We start from the raw sequence: 13,105 nt of genomic DNA, 5'->3' as shown, positions 1-13,105 counted from the left end.
AACTATAAGAAAAGCATGCAATCATGTAATCTTTGATTACTTAAGGTTCCGTACGCAAATGGTAAAACGGGACCCTATACCACAGATTATATAATACTGTAGCTGCAGTTTCCTATGTTCCCATAAATCACGAACGGTATAAAATTAGATGGGTAACCAATCTTAGCAGGTGCTCTTTACCTGATTTTATTTATTTATTTGAAGGTTTACCAGTAATTGTTACACAGATAACAGAACAACATATACATCACATCAAACTTAATGCTAAGTGTACAATTTTTTGTAGGTAAACACCACATACCATATACATTTTGACGTAACTATTAGTGTACCGAGTCTGACTGGCAGTTTACCGATATTTTCTTTTGACCATAAGTTATATTGGTAAGATTTCAAACATGATGTGTGCCTACAAAGAAAGGCAGTTGTTCTCTATGATATGTATGTTAATATATTTAAAAGAGAGAGCAATGGAGTAAAAAATATATGCCAAGTATTATATATATTTCGATTGTACTATCTTAATGATATATTAGTTATTGCTTTGTGCCATCGCGTACACGTTAACGTTCCTTTACAAAACGGTTAGCGGGTAGAAATTGCTCAAGAGCAATAAGGCCGCCTTTTAGTATATACATATATGCCGGCGTGGTCTTTTTTATACTGACAATTTATCGCTCTATTTTTGTTTATTTCTTTCGAAATCTTTATTTTCTTGTGAACCTTTCTTTTTTAAATAAATAATTATAGACTGATGATATTCGTTTTCAATTAATCCTAGGTACAAACATTACAATTTCAGCAAAAAATGTCAAGTTCTGGTGTGAAATATTAATCTTACATAACATTCCATACATGTTGCAGCCAGAATTATAAGTACAATTACACAAACGAGTACAGTACACAAATCTTTTAAATAACATCTCAGTTCCGTAGATTCGAACAGGTGAAGCGTTAAACATGCGGATTGTATGGAATGACCTCTCTCAATGGACAATACAGCTTTGCGTAATGACAGGCGTGCGACACGCGAGCGGTGTAATCGCGTCATTTGATGTAATAACTTTGTGAATAAAAATGTTAATAAAAACAATAATTTTAATTCTTTAATGATACAATCAATTGTTTCGCTTGCTCTTATACAGAGTGTTCGTAAGGAAATTTCTTTAATTCCCGCGATAACTACATAGTATAAATCAAAATCGCTTCCCGCATCCGTCCTCATGTATGCATGTTTAGATCTTTAAAACTAGGCAGTGGATTTTGTTGGGGTTACTTTTTAATAGAAGAGGAAGGTTTATATGTATTATAACATCTATAAAACGACTCCGAATATAACGCGTGCGAAACCCCGGGCAAAAGTAAGTCAGGATTGTAATATGAACTCGTGAAATTATAGTATCATCACCGATAAGCGTAGGAAGTTTTAATTAACAGCGTTTGAGGTGGGTCATAGTCGAGTTTAAGGAAGTCGGTTACATACAAACATACAGGTGCAGCTAATAAAAATGTGTTAAAAAGACAGTACATATTCAGTTGATCTATCTCTTTACTAAACTGCTAGGAAGGTTTTCTTTATTTATACAAAAGTCAATCAAATCTGAATAGTTTTTTAAACGCGCTATTGGGAATTTATTTTATAACGTTAAATCGTGTTTCTTTTTTTAATTCTTAAACTGTTCATTTAGTTACTTGTGGATGTTTGTGATTAGATCTTATGTTATGATGTAAAATTTAATGGTTGCTGTATAAAAAATGCATCAAATCTTCTTCATCATCTACGTTATAGTAGCTATTATTAATCTTAACAAAAACTTTAAAACTGATTCTGTATAATTCGATAAGACAAAATAAAACGTTTCATTGCTGTCCCTGTTTTGTTAAATTTTTTTCTTTAAATATTTAGTGCACATCAACAGTATAAATAAATTTTCCGTTTATATCTTAAATACATTTAACGCGACAGAAACTTCGCGATTTATTCTTTCGTTACTGTAAATCCTACGCATCAACTCGAAATCCATTTATCTTGAGGGTTATCTTTATATCCACATAACAAAGACAAATTTATGTTTAAAATGGGAATAAAGTTTTTATTTCCTCTGTGTTATATGCCCCATCAAATAATTTATCATCTTGTCTCCTAACTCCTTCATTTCATAATGCAGATAAGTTGGAACTGTACAAAATTGGGCATTCTTCAAGACTGCATATCATATTTCAGGTAAGCAAAACCAGGTATTTCTGACACTAATGTATTATGAATATACATCCTTACATTTTTAAAAACTTTCGCCTTTATTAGTAAAACGGTTAACTATATAATATAGAATAATCACTTCCAATTAGCTACCACAATCCATCAACACCTTTATAGCTCTTACATTTCAATTCTTCTTTCTTTCTTCTTCAATTATACCTCTTATAATAATAGTAGCTCTTATAATAATAATGCCTTTATTGTGTTGTACCTACCTCTAATTTTTATAATCAAGTCTTAAATATTTCAACGAATGCACCAAAAAATCTCAAAGCTATCCAAACAAAACGTGACCCCAGAAATGCAAACCGAATTAGAAAATGATTGGTTTATTGAATAATTATAAGTCTGCGTCCAATCGATTAGAATATTAATACACGCGTTCCCATATAAATGCGCACGCACTCATATGGGAACGCGTAAATAGTTGTTTCGGATCGCACCATAAGTTAAATTCCATTGTTCTGAGAAGGTTCCGTTGAAATTGATAAAGTCGCCGTTTGACTGTGCAGTGTGAGTTTCACATCAGTGCTAATAGGACGTGTGCAATGTGGAAGGTCGTGGCGTTAGCTAGCTTAGTCGCTGCTGTACCAACGAACCCAAATATAGACTTTACACCTATAAATCAATTCGCGTTAAAACTCCTAGACAATGTCTATGCCTTTCAAGAAAGTTTCGGTCAATATAACGTCGCGATATCACCACTATCAGTATGGAATATCTTCTCGTTGTTAGCTGAAGGAGCTTCTGGTGAAACCTTTTTGGAGCTGATGAAAGAACTCCGCCTGCCAAACGATTTGCGATCAACGCAAAATCTACACGCAGCTGTAGTTAATCTACTCAAGAGCAATGATAGAGACGTTACTCTCAAAGGACAGTCGGCTATGTTTGCCGACTTTAATTATAAAATACATAAAGAATTCTGTGATTCAGCCAATTATTATGGCAATGAAGTGTATTTCGTGGATGCTTCCAATACAACGAGGCTTGCGGGTGACATTAACTATTATGTCTGTGTGGCGACTGAAGGAAAAATAAGGGAAGCGGTGCAGCCGAAACATCTTGAGGATTTGAGGATGATACTAGTGGATGCGCTGTACTTCAAAGCGAGTTGGACATATCCATTCGACCCTACGCAGACCAAAGAAGAAGCATTCTACAATTCTCAAGGTAAAACCATAGGATCTGTGAACATGATGTACCACAAAGCCCCTCACAACATGGGCGATGCAAATTCAATCGGCGCTCAAATATTAGAGATGACATATGGAAATAATGAACAGTTCGCGATGATGATTCTGCTACCATTCGACGGAATGCCGTTAAAAACACTGCTGAGTAACTTGGCCAATCAGCCGCTGGGTTGGATGACGGAATTCAGGAGCGGAGGTAATTTACCAGAAATCGACTGCTATATCCCACGTTTCACGATATCCGCGCAGACGGATTTGATACCCCCTCTACAGTACAGCGGGATTCAGAGGATATTTGACCCAGACAAGGCTGAACTGCCAGGAGTATCAGATAGCCCGTTATACGTTTCAAAAACGATACAAAACGTCGAGATAGAAGTAAATGAGGAAGGAACGGTAGCAGCTGCGTCGACTGTAGTGGGCTTAGAGGACAGAATATTAGGACAGCGGTTTGAAGCGAACAAAGAATTCGTTTTCCTCGTGTTGGATAGGTTCTCGGGCCTTATTCTGTTTTCGGGCGTTTACGCGCAACCACAAGTTGTATAATATGTATAAACACGACTGATATTATATATGTGATAATATTTAATTGTTGTTTTCATTTACCTGTTAGTATAGGTCTTGGGAATAAATAATCATAGTGTTGTGTATTACGCAATCAATTATAATGCATTGCTTTAACTAAATGTAAATAAAGTTATTTGTGTAACATACATAAATTATTTTATCAATAATTGATGGAGTCTTCCAGTACCAGTATTTTTCATTGCTATGCGGAATAATTCGTGGTAGAATAAAATAAATTTGGCAATCATCAGTATAATAAGATATATGGTAAAACGTTATAAATGGTTTTCAAATTCATCCGAAGCATTCATTGTTAGCATAAATAAAAATAATAAACAATTACTGAAGTAAGCGAAAAAGAAAGCGTTATTCAAATGCCTTTTATAACTAGTTATTTTAATATTACATCGTTAAATTACATTTCGTTCGAATATATTTCTAATTCTGAATCAAAACGCCTATTCCCTAAAATCGCAATATTCCCATGAAAATAATTTCAGGTATCATCGCGAGGCACAACTAGTTAAAGATTATTCTACCTGAATGCACAATGATTGTCCTCACAAAGAAGGTTAGGTGAAACCATAAATTGACTATAATAAGGTGAATGTATACTTATGTATGCAATCTGTACACGATTCAATGATACAAGAGTCTAGTTTATTCTCATTTAAATTTACAACTAGCTGTGACCGTATCCCGTAGGAATATCGGTATAAAAGGTGACTATGTGTTATTTCAGTTGTCCAGCTATCTACGAAGCAAATTTCATTGCAATCGGTTCAGTAGTTTTTGCGTGAATGAGTAACAGACGCACACATACATATGCATCCATCCTCACAAACTTTCGCATTTATAGTATTATTTATTATTCGCCAATAGATGTCAGGAAGAGTCATAATAAATTAGGACTAGTCAAACGCCTAGGGATAATCACTTTCTGATTTTTAATAGTTGCGAGGTACGTTATTATTGAAAAATAGGGGTAAATAAATTAAAAACAAACTCTCCTTTTTGTCTTTGACCTACCACTTCGCGGTGGAAGCTTTGAAGTGATTGACAGCTCCTAATGTGACTACTTAAATCTAAACTTGTAGACGTTTTTGAATTCAGGATTTAGTAAAAATTATTAGCCGACGAGCTTCAATTTAGGACTAGCTGATGTCGGATGTGATGTAATCCATCCAGAAACAATTGTTTAAAAAAATGAAAATAATTATTGAATCTATTGCTTGGCTTATTAATCTGTATTATCTTATGGTGCGTTTACAAATGGCGGGAAAAGCGAAGCGAATAACGAACGCACGTGTAATCTCTACACTCGCCTTGAGATTTGCGTATTCGAATTACCGCCAATTTATCGGACATTATCAAAGGGAAGGCAAATGTGACACTATTTATTACACTTTATTGTGCTGATGTATTAATAGATCCTCAAATTAAAAATAATAACTAGACTGGTACAGATGGGGCTTTATCAAGAAAGATAGATCTTTTTCAAGTATCTCTTGGATAAGAAGTACATAAATTGATCAAACTACTACACTAATATCATAAATGTGAAAGTTTGTTTGTTTGGATGTTTGTCCGTCAATCACGCTGAAACTACGGATTGGATTTTAATGAAATTTGGTATACAGACAAAGTATGATCTGACTTGGGTGATAGAATACTTTTTATCCCGATTAAATACTCCCTTGGGATAAAACAGGGATCTTGCTATCGGTGGGGAGCCCGGACGAGCGTCTATTAAATAATAAATCTATACATACACAACTACTAATTCTTCGTCGAATATATCATCGAGCCACGAGTCACTATTGTGGGAGTCGAGCACGCTTCGGCACGAATTGGGCCAGCTCGCACCGGGGAAGTACCACACCCCCACAGAAAACCGGCGTGAAATAGTGGCATGCCACTGTTTCGTACGGTGAGTGGGGAAACCGAAGGCCCGTTTATTTTTCCTCACCCGTCCCATTCCATTCCTTCTTTCCAGTCGTTACTCCTCTCCTTTTCCCTTACCCCATAGAAGCGGGTAGCGCATTCGCAGAGGAACCTTTGCGAATGTTCATGGACGGTGGTGATCGCTTACCATCAGGCGAACCATCAGCTCAGTTGCCCGTTATGACATAAAAAAGACATGAATGTGTAAATGCACCATTAGAAGTGTTTATTCCAACGAATCTTGTTGTAACATCTGCTAGACTGCGTAAGTGCTTTGGATAATGAATATGCTTCGTTTAATTAAGACGTAACTTAACTACGTTATTTCCCTAGACGAAGATTCTATAGCCTAGGTTGAAGTAATCCGTAGGATATGTGGGCTATCCTTGAATGCTTTAGACTGTATTTGTACTAAGGGCAAAGCCGGGTCGGACCGCTAGTGTTATATAAATACAACATATCTTATATTGATAAAACATTGTTTTTGTTTGGACAACATTTACATAGGCTGATCGTGATATGTGTGATTTAAAAAATATTAACTTTTTTATATATATTTTATTAGCTTTTGCCCGGGACTTCGCACACGTTAAATTAGGAGTAGTTTAATAGATGTTATTATACATATAAACCTTCCTCTTGAATCACTCTATCTATTAAAAAAAAACCCCATCAAAATCCGTTGCACAGTACCTTTTAAAGAATTAAGCATACATAGGGACAGAGAAAGTGACTTTGTTTATATCTTTACATCCTTATTCCGAAAAAAAAAAACGTAAATTAAGAAAGAACAATAATATTACCTTCTGACGAGTCGACTAGAGTGTACACGAACAAAATCCTAAGAAGTTTCTGTTTATCTCCTCTAAGTTAATGCCAGTGTTATTCCATGATGCTTATATATTTGATCGTAGCTATAGATAGCCACAGCAGTTCACGAAATAATGCAATCAACTCGATTCAAGATTAATGATTAATGCACCTTTTTCATGCTTATCCGTTTTATTTTAAAATGATTAAATAACTTAACATGACAGGGGCACCTTGAATCCGAAGTATGTGCTGGCGACAACCCGCGGTTTTACTCGTGTGAATTTGACATGTGGACGATGACGTAGCGAACTATGTGTGGACGTTATCTAGCTCTACTGTTTTCGTCCGGATATTTGGTTAGTTAGGCTAGGCGTCTCTAATCAGTCGTTTCTACGTGATAAAGAAATAAACATCCAAACTCAAAATTCCAATTTTCTTTTTAATAACTATAATATAAATAAATCTTACTTTCCCAACGTTCGTTGATATTCTTTCCATAACTTATTATACTATATTTTTAGAAATGGCGACTCATCGGTGAAGACACTGGACTTCAATTGAACAGTCTAGGGTTCGAGACAGGGAGAGCGTAAACAAAAACCAAATTAATTATCAATTAATCTGCATATCATCCACATCATAACTACTCCAAACGGTCAAGGGAAACAGGCATGTCGAAGAATTTAAAAGTTCCACGCAATGTAAAATTCTGACACTTGGCCAGCATAGTGGATTATGACCTGAATATATATACCATATTATGGCAGCATAAAAATTGCATAGAATCAAGTATATTGCAGTTTAACTCGAATGTCCTAAACATCCAAAGCTATAGAGCTCCTTCTTAGGTAGTCGCATCGCTTAATGATCTGTTTATATCAGAATCTTGCTTACCTTGTAAGTTAGTCGCCTGTCGTAAATGAAGAAGTCTCAAGTATGTCAATATTACGATGTAGTTCTGATCGCCCCGGCTTCGTCCATAGTACATTTATAGCCTATTAGCTGCGCCCCGCGATTTCACCTGCGTAAGTCCGTATCCCGTAGGAATATCGGGATAAAAAGTTGCCTATATGTTATTCCAGTTGTCCAGCTGTGTACGTACCAAATATCATTGCAATCGGTTCAGTAGTTTTTGCGTGAAAAAGCAACAAACACACAAACATCCTTGCAAACTTTCGCATTTATAATATTAGTAGGATGTCACTCAGCGATGTTACAGCTTTCTTATGGTGAAAGAATTTTTGAAATCGGTTCAGTGGTTTTTGCGTGAAAACGTTACAAAACATACAAAAATACGATAGTTTCCTATTTATAAAATTATTGAAGATAGTTTATGAAGATAGTTTATAAACGGTAATACAACTTTTATTATATCAAGATCTTCAATCAATTTAGTAAGCAGTTATAAGTCGATGATCAAGATGGTATAAAACTAAAGAGCTTCCGATGCAACCGCCTTCCTTTTAAATTTGAATCCTGTTAAATTTAACCTCAGAAGAGTTTTCAAATTCGGTATTTGGGTAAAATCGTGAGCACAATGCTATGAACAATTATATAAGCCAATTATCTCCGCGTTCAATTGTCTATTTTTTATAAATATCGTTTCCCACGTAAAATATGACATCATAGTATATTGTCTGTGCTAAAGATATGGACAGATTTACGGTGTGAATGCGTCGAAGCCACGAAACCGACAGAAAACAATTATTCAGTTACTTTATCCTTTTGTAATACACTTTTTTTATCTTATACGTCATCATCAGTCATGGCTTCTTGCGTCGATATCAGACGATCTCAGTAGTTTATTGGATTTACTGTATTTCTTGTGCTAGCTATGTAACCCATCCATGTTAATACTACCTACACAATTTTGTAGTTTGATTTCATGTCAGTCAGATGGCGCATGATAGGGTCGAATGGATGCTCTTATTGTCGGAGGCCAATACTCACTTTGGGTCATTGTGCAACTCTAATAATTTTTCAGTTTAATTATCTATTTGATCATGTGTTTGAGACTTATGCTAATACAATTTTCTTTACACTGCGGATTATAAAATTGGGCCATTAATCCTTATTAATTTTGGAGTTAATTATTAAGTGACTGTGTTACTGTTTAATGTATGCCTTTAGAAATGTACTTGTAATTCCTTCTTACTTGATTCATAGGGCTATTAAGGAATAATCATTAAAAAAGCCCCCTCAAATTTTCGGTCAGTAAGAGTACAACTTTTACTAAGGATTCTAATACCTGCACTTGCTAAAAATATCGAAAAAACACCAATAGTTGGATGAAAGGACATGAGCAACAAAGTGACAAATAAAAAAAATTGAATTTTCCTCTCAACGATTATATTTAAAAGTGCTTATATGGATATGGTAGATAATGTGGCCATACCATTATTCAAGCTAAGCGTGACCGAGACATTGGAGCTTTAACAAAATACTATTTTTACCATATCTGTAAACCGGCTTGTATTCACACGTTTTTGTCATTCCAGATAAATTAATACTATCATTAAATATTTTCTTATTGGGTTCATTAATTGTTTGTTTTAATGACTCTAACTTTAGAACCAGCAATTAATTTTTGCTTGAATTCGTACTTTAATATAGTATTCGTAGATTTTAGTGACACGTTTTTTTCGTACAAAATATGTCTTCCTATTATTTGTTAATGAATGTGAATCGATATCAATAATGCATTTGGTTTCTACATAAAGCTTCGAATATCGGATCGTAGGTTTAAGTAAAGTACGAAATAACCCAGAGTCCTTTCCCGCCCTCTATTAAAAATCAAAATATTAATTAGAAATTATATATGTTTATTTGTTACGTGTTTAAATTAAATCCTTTAAATTTTTTCTTCGGAATGTGTTTACGGAATACAATTGTGACAATTCAGTTGATTCCATAACTAAAATGATTTTTTTTTTTTCTTGTTATTTTCCTTGTAGACATTTATTCTTTTGTCAAAGGTGATGTACATAATGATGCGAATTTAAATGCGCGCCATCTTTGAAATAACGACAGAAAGTAGTAAAATGATTAAACTTAGACAAACTTAGAAGTAAAAAGTTTTTCAATATATCGTAGTGATGTCACTTTTTCAAAAAAGATTTATTGTTATAACGTAATAACTACTAGATAATATTATTTGTTTTCTGTGGTAATCTTCTTCTACTATATAAAAATAAGTCGGGTTTTCCTTCCTGACGCTATAACTCCAGAACGCACGAACCGATTTCCACGGTTTTGCATTCGTTGGAAAGGTCTTGGGCGTCGTGAGGTTTATAGCAAAGAAAATTCCGGAAAAATTTTAACAGAAAAGCGGGAAAAACGAAGCCATCTGGTGGCGAAACGGAGTTCGCCGAGTTTGCTAGTAACTAATAAATTATTGAATATCATAAGTTATTTTTAGCGGGAATACATGCAAACGCAATAGAAATGTTATTGATTGGAACTTCCAAATAAATAATCGTATTAAACTTTATTAATTCGTATTGCAATTTTATGCAATAACCATTCCACTTAATTTTAAACGAAAATTAATTTCCTATGTCATAATAATTAAGATAAAGTTTAATACGAGAGTTTACTCTCATAAAGAGAAAAAGCGTCTGGGTTTTTTAGTTTTTATTTATTAATAAAAATAGTCAAAAAATTAAAAAAAAACAAATGCATTATGTAAGAATAATATTGCCGTGATAAATTAATTAGGTCAAAAGTATAATAATTAATGACAAATATCTATTGCCGCGAACTTTAATCTCACTGATAGCTACTGGAATAACAACAAAAGGGCAGATTTATTTTTAAATATGCCTACTTATAATTATTGCATTCTGCACCGTTATCAAGCGTTTCATTCAAATATTCGTCTTAAAAAAACATCTTCACGCAAAGCTGACTGACTGGCTGATTATCAACGTACAGTTCAAACTACTGGACCGATCGGGTTGAAATTTCACGTGCAGATAGCAACTGTGATTACATTATAAGAAATGGTTTTGATAAATTCTACCCCTAAAATAGGGGAAAATAGTGGATTAACGTTTGTAGTATGTAAATTTAGTTTGACCACGCGAGCTAAGCTGCGGAAATCTAGTCTATATGTACTAACAATGACAATATAAAGCGGAAGAGTTTGTTTGTTTGACCGTGGTAATCTCGGGAACTACTAGCCTATAGCCTTCACCAATAAATGGGCTATCTAATACTGAAAGAATTTTTCAAATCGGACGAGTATTTCCTGAGATTAGTGCGTTCAAACAAACAAACACTCTGCAGCTTTATAATATTAGTATAGGTGAGCGAAGCCAGAGCGGTTCGCCAAAAGATCTACATTTTATCCATTTTCGATCTGTTGTATTTGGCTTCGCTTAGAAGAAAGTTCTATACTAATTAAGAAAACTTTGAGGAAAGATCTGATCCCACATAAATTATGTTATCGGGAATTTTATCAGGGAGAAAACAACAAAAGAAGGAAAAATAACACAGAAATCCGAATAACCTACCGGTAGGTACCTCTGACCTCTCTATCAGAATTACTTCCAGTTTAAATTAAATTGCATTATGCATTATCACACTGATATCATAAAGATTTTGTATTTTTGTATGATTGTAACATTTTCACGCAAACATTGCTCGACCGATTTCAAAAATTCTTTTACCATTGGAAAGCTGCAACTTTACTGAGTGTCATGGGCTATATATGTACCACAGGCGAAGCCGAGCCGACAATTAGTGTAATTATATTATAATTTGATATATCATAATTTGATGTTTATATCGACTGTCCCAAGGTCATGTGAATACTACGGTCTATGGGCTTTTTCATACGCTGATTGGCGTAAAATACTCATAAGTTCCCCTACACATTATTTTTTTCTATGTGCATAATTCTTAAAATTATGTAAGTAACCTCTGATTGACAACCCGCCATTTTTTATCTAACCTAACCATGAGAATTTTTTTTTTTTTTGAAAGAATAGAACGTGATCGAATTTTTTCTATTCTTTCAAAAAATTTCTTATTTATAAAGCATTTCAATGCTATAAAACTAAAAATTAAAATTTAACTTAACCATGTTTTCATAGACTCAGTGCCCGCATGTCAATTTCGCGAATTGGGGATGTAAGCATACCTACAGTCAGAAAAAATTCTAATTAACTATGTTGTATCACATCCCCGCATTGTGTGCCGTTAATTAGAACATATTGGACCAAGCCTGTCGTATAATTACAATGAAACTTCACTTCAGGTAAGTTCGTTTAATTGTAGAATTAAATATTTTAAAGTCGTTTTTACGTTATCTGCGTATGCAAACCAAGAAGTTCCATTGGGCATAGACACTGCAGAGTATATAGCTACAGATTATATTGCATGGGACACCCAGTATTATTGCGTTCAGGTAATCCCAAGTAGAAAGCATTTTTAAAAACCAATTTCTCTTAAAGAATTTATTAAGAAACAAGTTATTGCTGTTACTTTGTAAACAGATAAAGTCATGGAGTTGTGCAAAATAAACAACATTTAAAAAGTGCGTAGTGTTAATATTGTATAATATAAAATTCTCGTGTCACAGTTTTCGTTGCCATACTCCTCCGAAACGGCTTGACCGATTTTGATGAAATTTTTTGCGCTTATCATACCTATTATTATTACCCCGTATTATTATGCTGCTATTCATACCCCGTAATTATCATTACCCGGCAGCTAGTATTGTATACTAAAAGTAATTAACAAATTTGTTTTTATCTTCATTTGATGCAATGAATAAAATACTTAATAACATAAGCTTGAGAATTTTTTTATGAATAGAAAAATTTGATCACGAGGCGGGACTCGAACCCGCCTTATTTGCCAAATCTAGCCTAGCTTCTCGGCCACCCGTGATCCCTGATCCTTCTATTCTTTCAAAATTTCTCATTTATAAAGCATTTCAATGCTAAAAAACTTAAAGCTTATTTTAAATGAAAACATAAATTAAATGTTATATTTAAATGACATGACGATAACCTTTTTTATACTCTGTGTAACTTTTTACATAATCTGTGTCAATTTACTATGACGTCAAATTGGCAGCGTTATCGCATAAATGGTGAAATATCCCATTCGTTACGAAACTTTTCGAATCCAAATTGGATTAGTAAAGGCTTGTTCTATTCAAATTTCGACTTGCCATCAATATCCACGTTTAGAGGAAGGATTTTTTTTTATTATTTTATTTATTTATATTCGGAAGTAAGCAACTGTCAAAAATTGACTGGGCCAATTTACCAAACGTTATCGTTGATGGTGTACTTGTCCCTTACAGCAGTCAGGTTAA

The 13,105-nt window shown here is 34.1% G+C and overlaps 1 protein-coding gene across 1 annotated transcript; it reads left to right on the top strand.

The window, feature by feature from the left end:
* The first annotated feature begins 2,694 nt into the window (after positions 1 to 2,694).
* LOC119836682 (serine protease inhibitor 77Ba-like) lies at positions 2,695 to 4,042 on the top strand. The gene has a single exon (XM_038362083.1). The coding sequence runs from the start codon at positions 2,809 to 2,811 to the stop codon at positions 3,997 to 3,999; it is 1,191 nt and encodes a 396-aa protein (XP_038218011.1). The 5' UTR covers positions 2,695 to 2,808; the 3' UTR covers positions 4,000 to 4,042.
* Positions 4,043 to 13,105: the final 9,063 nt, after the last annotated feature.

Source organism: Zerene cesonia, chromosome 25 (assembly GCF_012273895.1).
Source record: "Zerene cesonia ecotype Mississippi chromosome 25, Zerene_cesonia_1.1, whole genome shotgun sequence".
In the NCBI taxonomy this organism is placed as follows: Eukaryota; Metazoa; Arthropoda; class Insecta; order Lepidoptera; family Pieridae; genus Zerene; species Zerene cesonia.
Note: the sequence above shows the minus strand (reverse complement) of the source record. Positions and strands in the feature narration are given on the sequence as shown.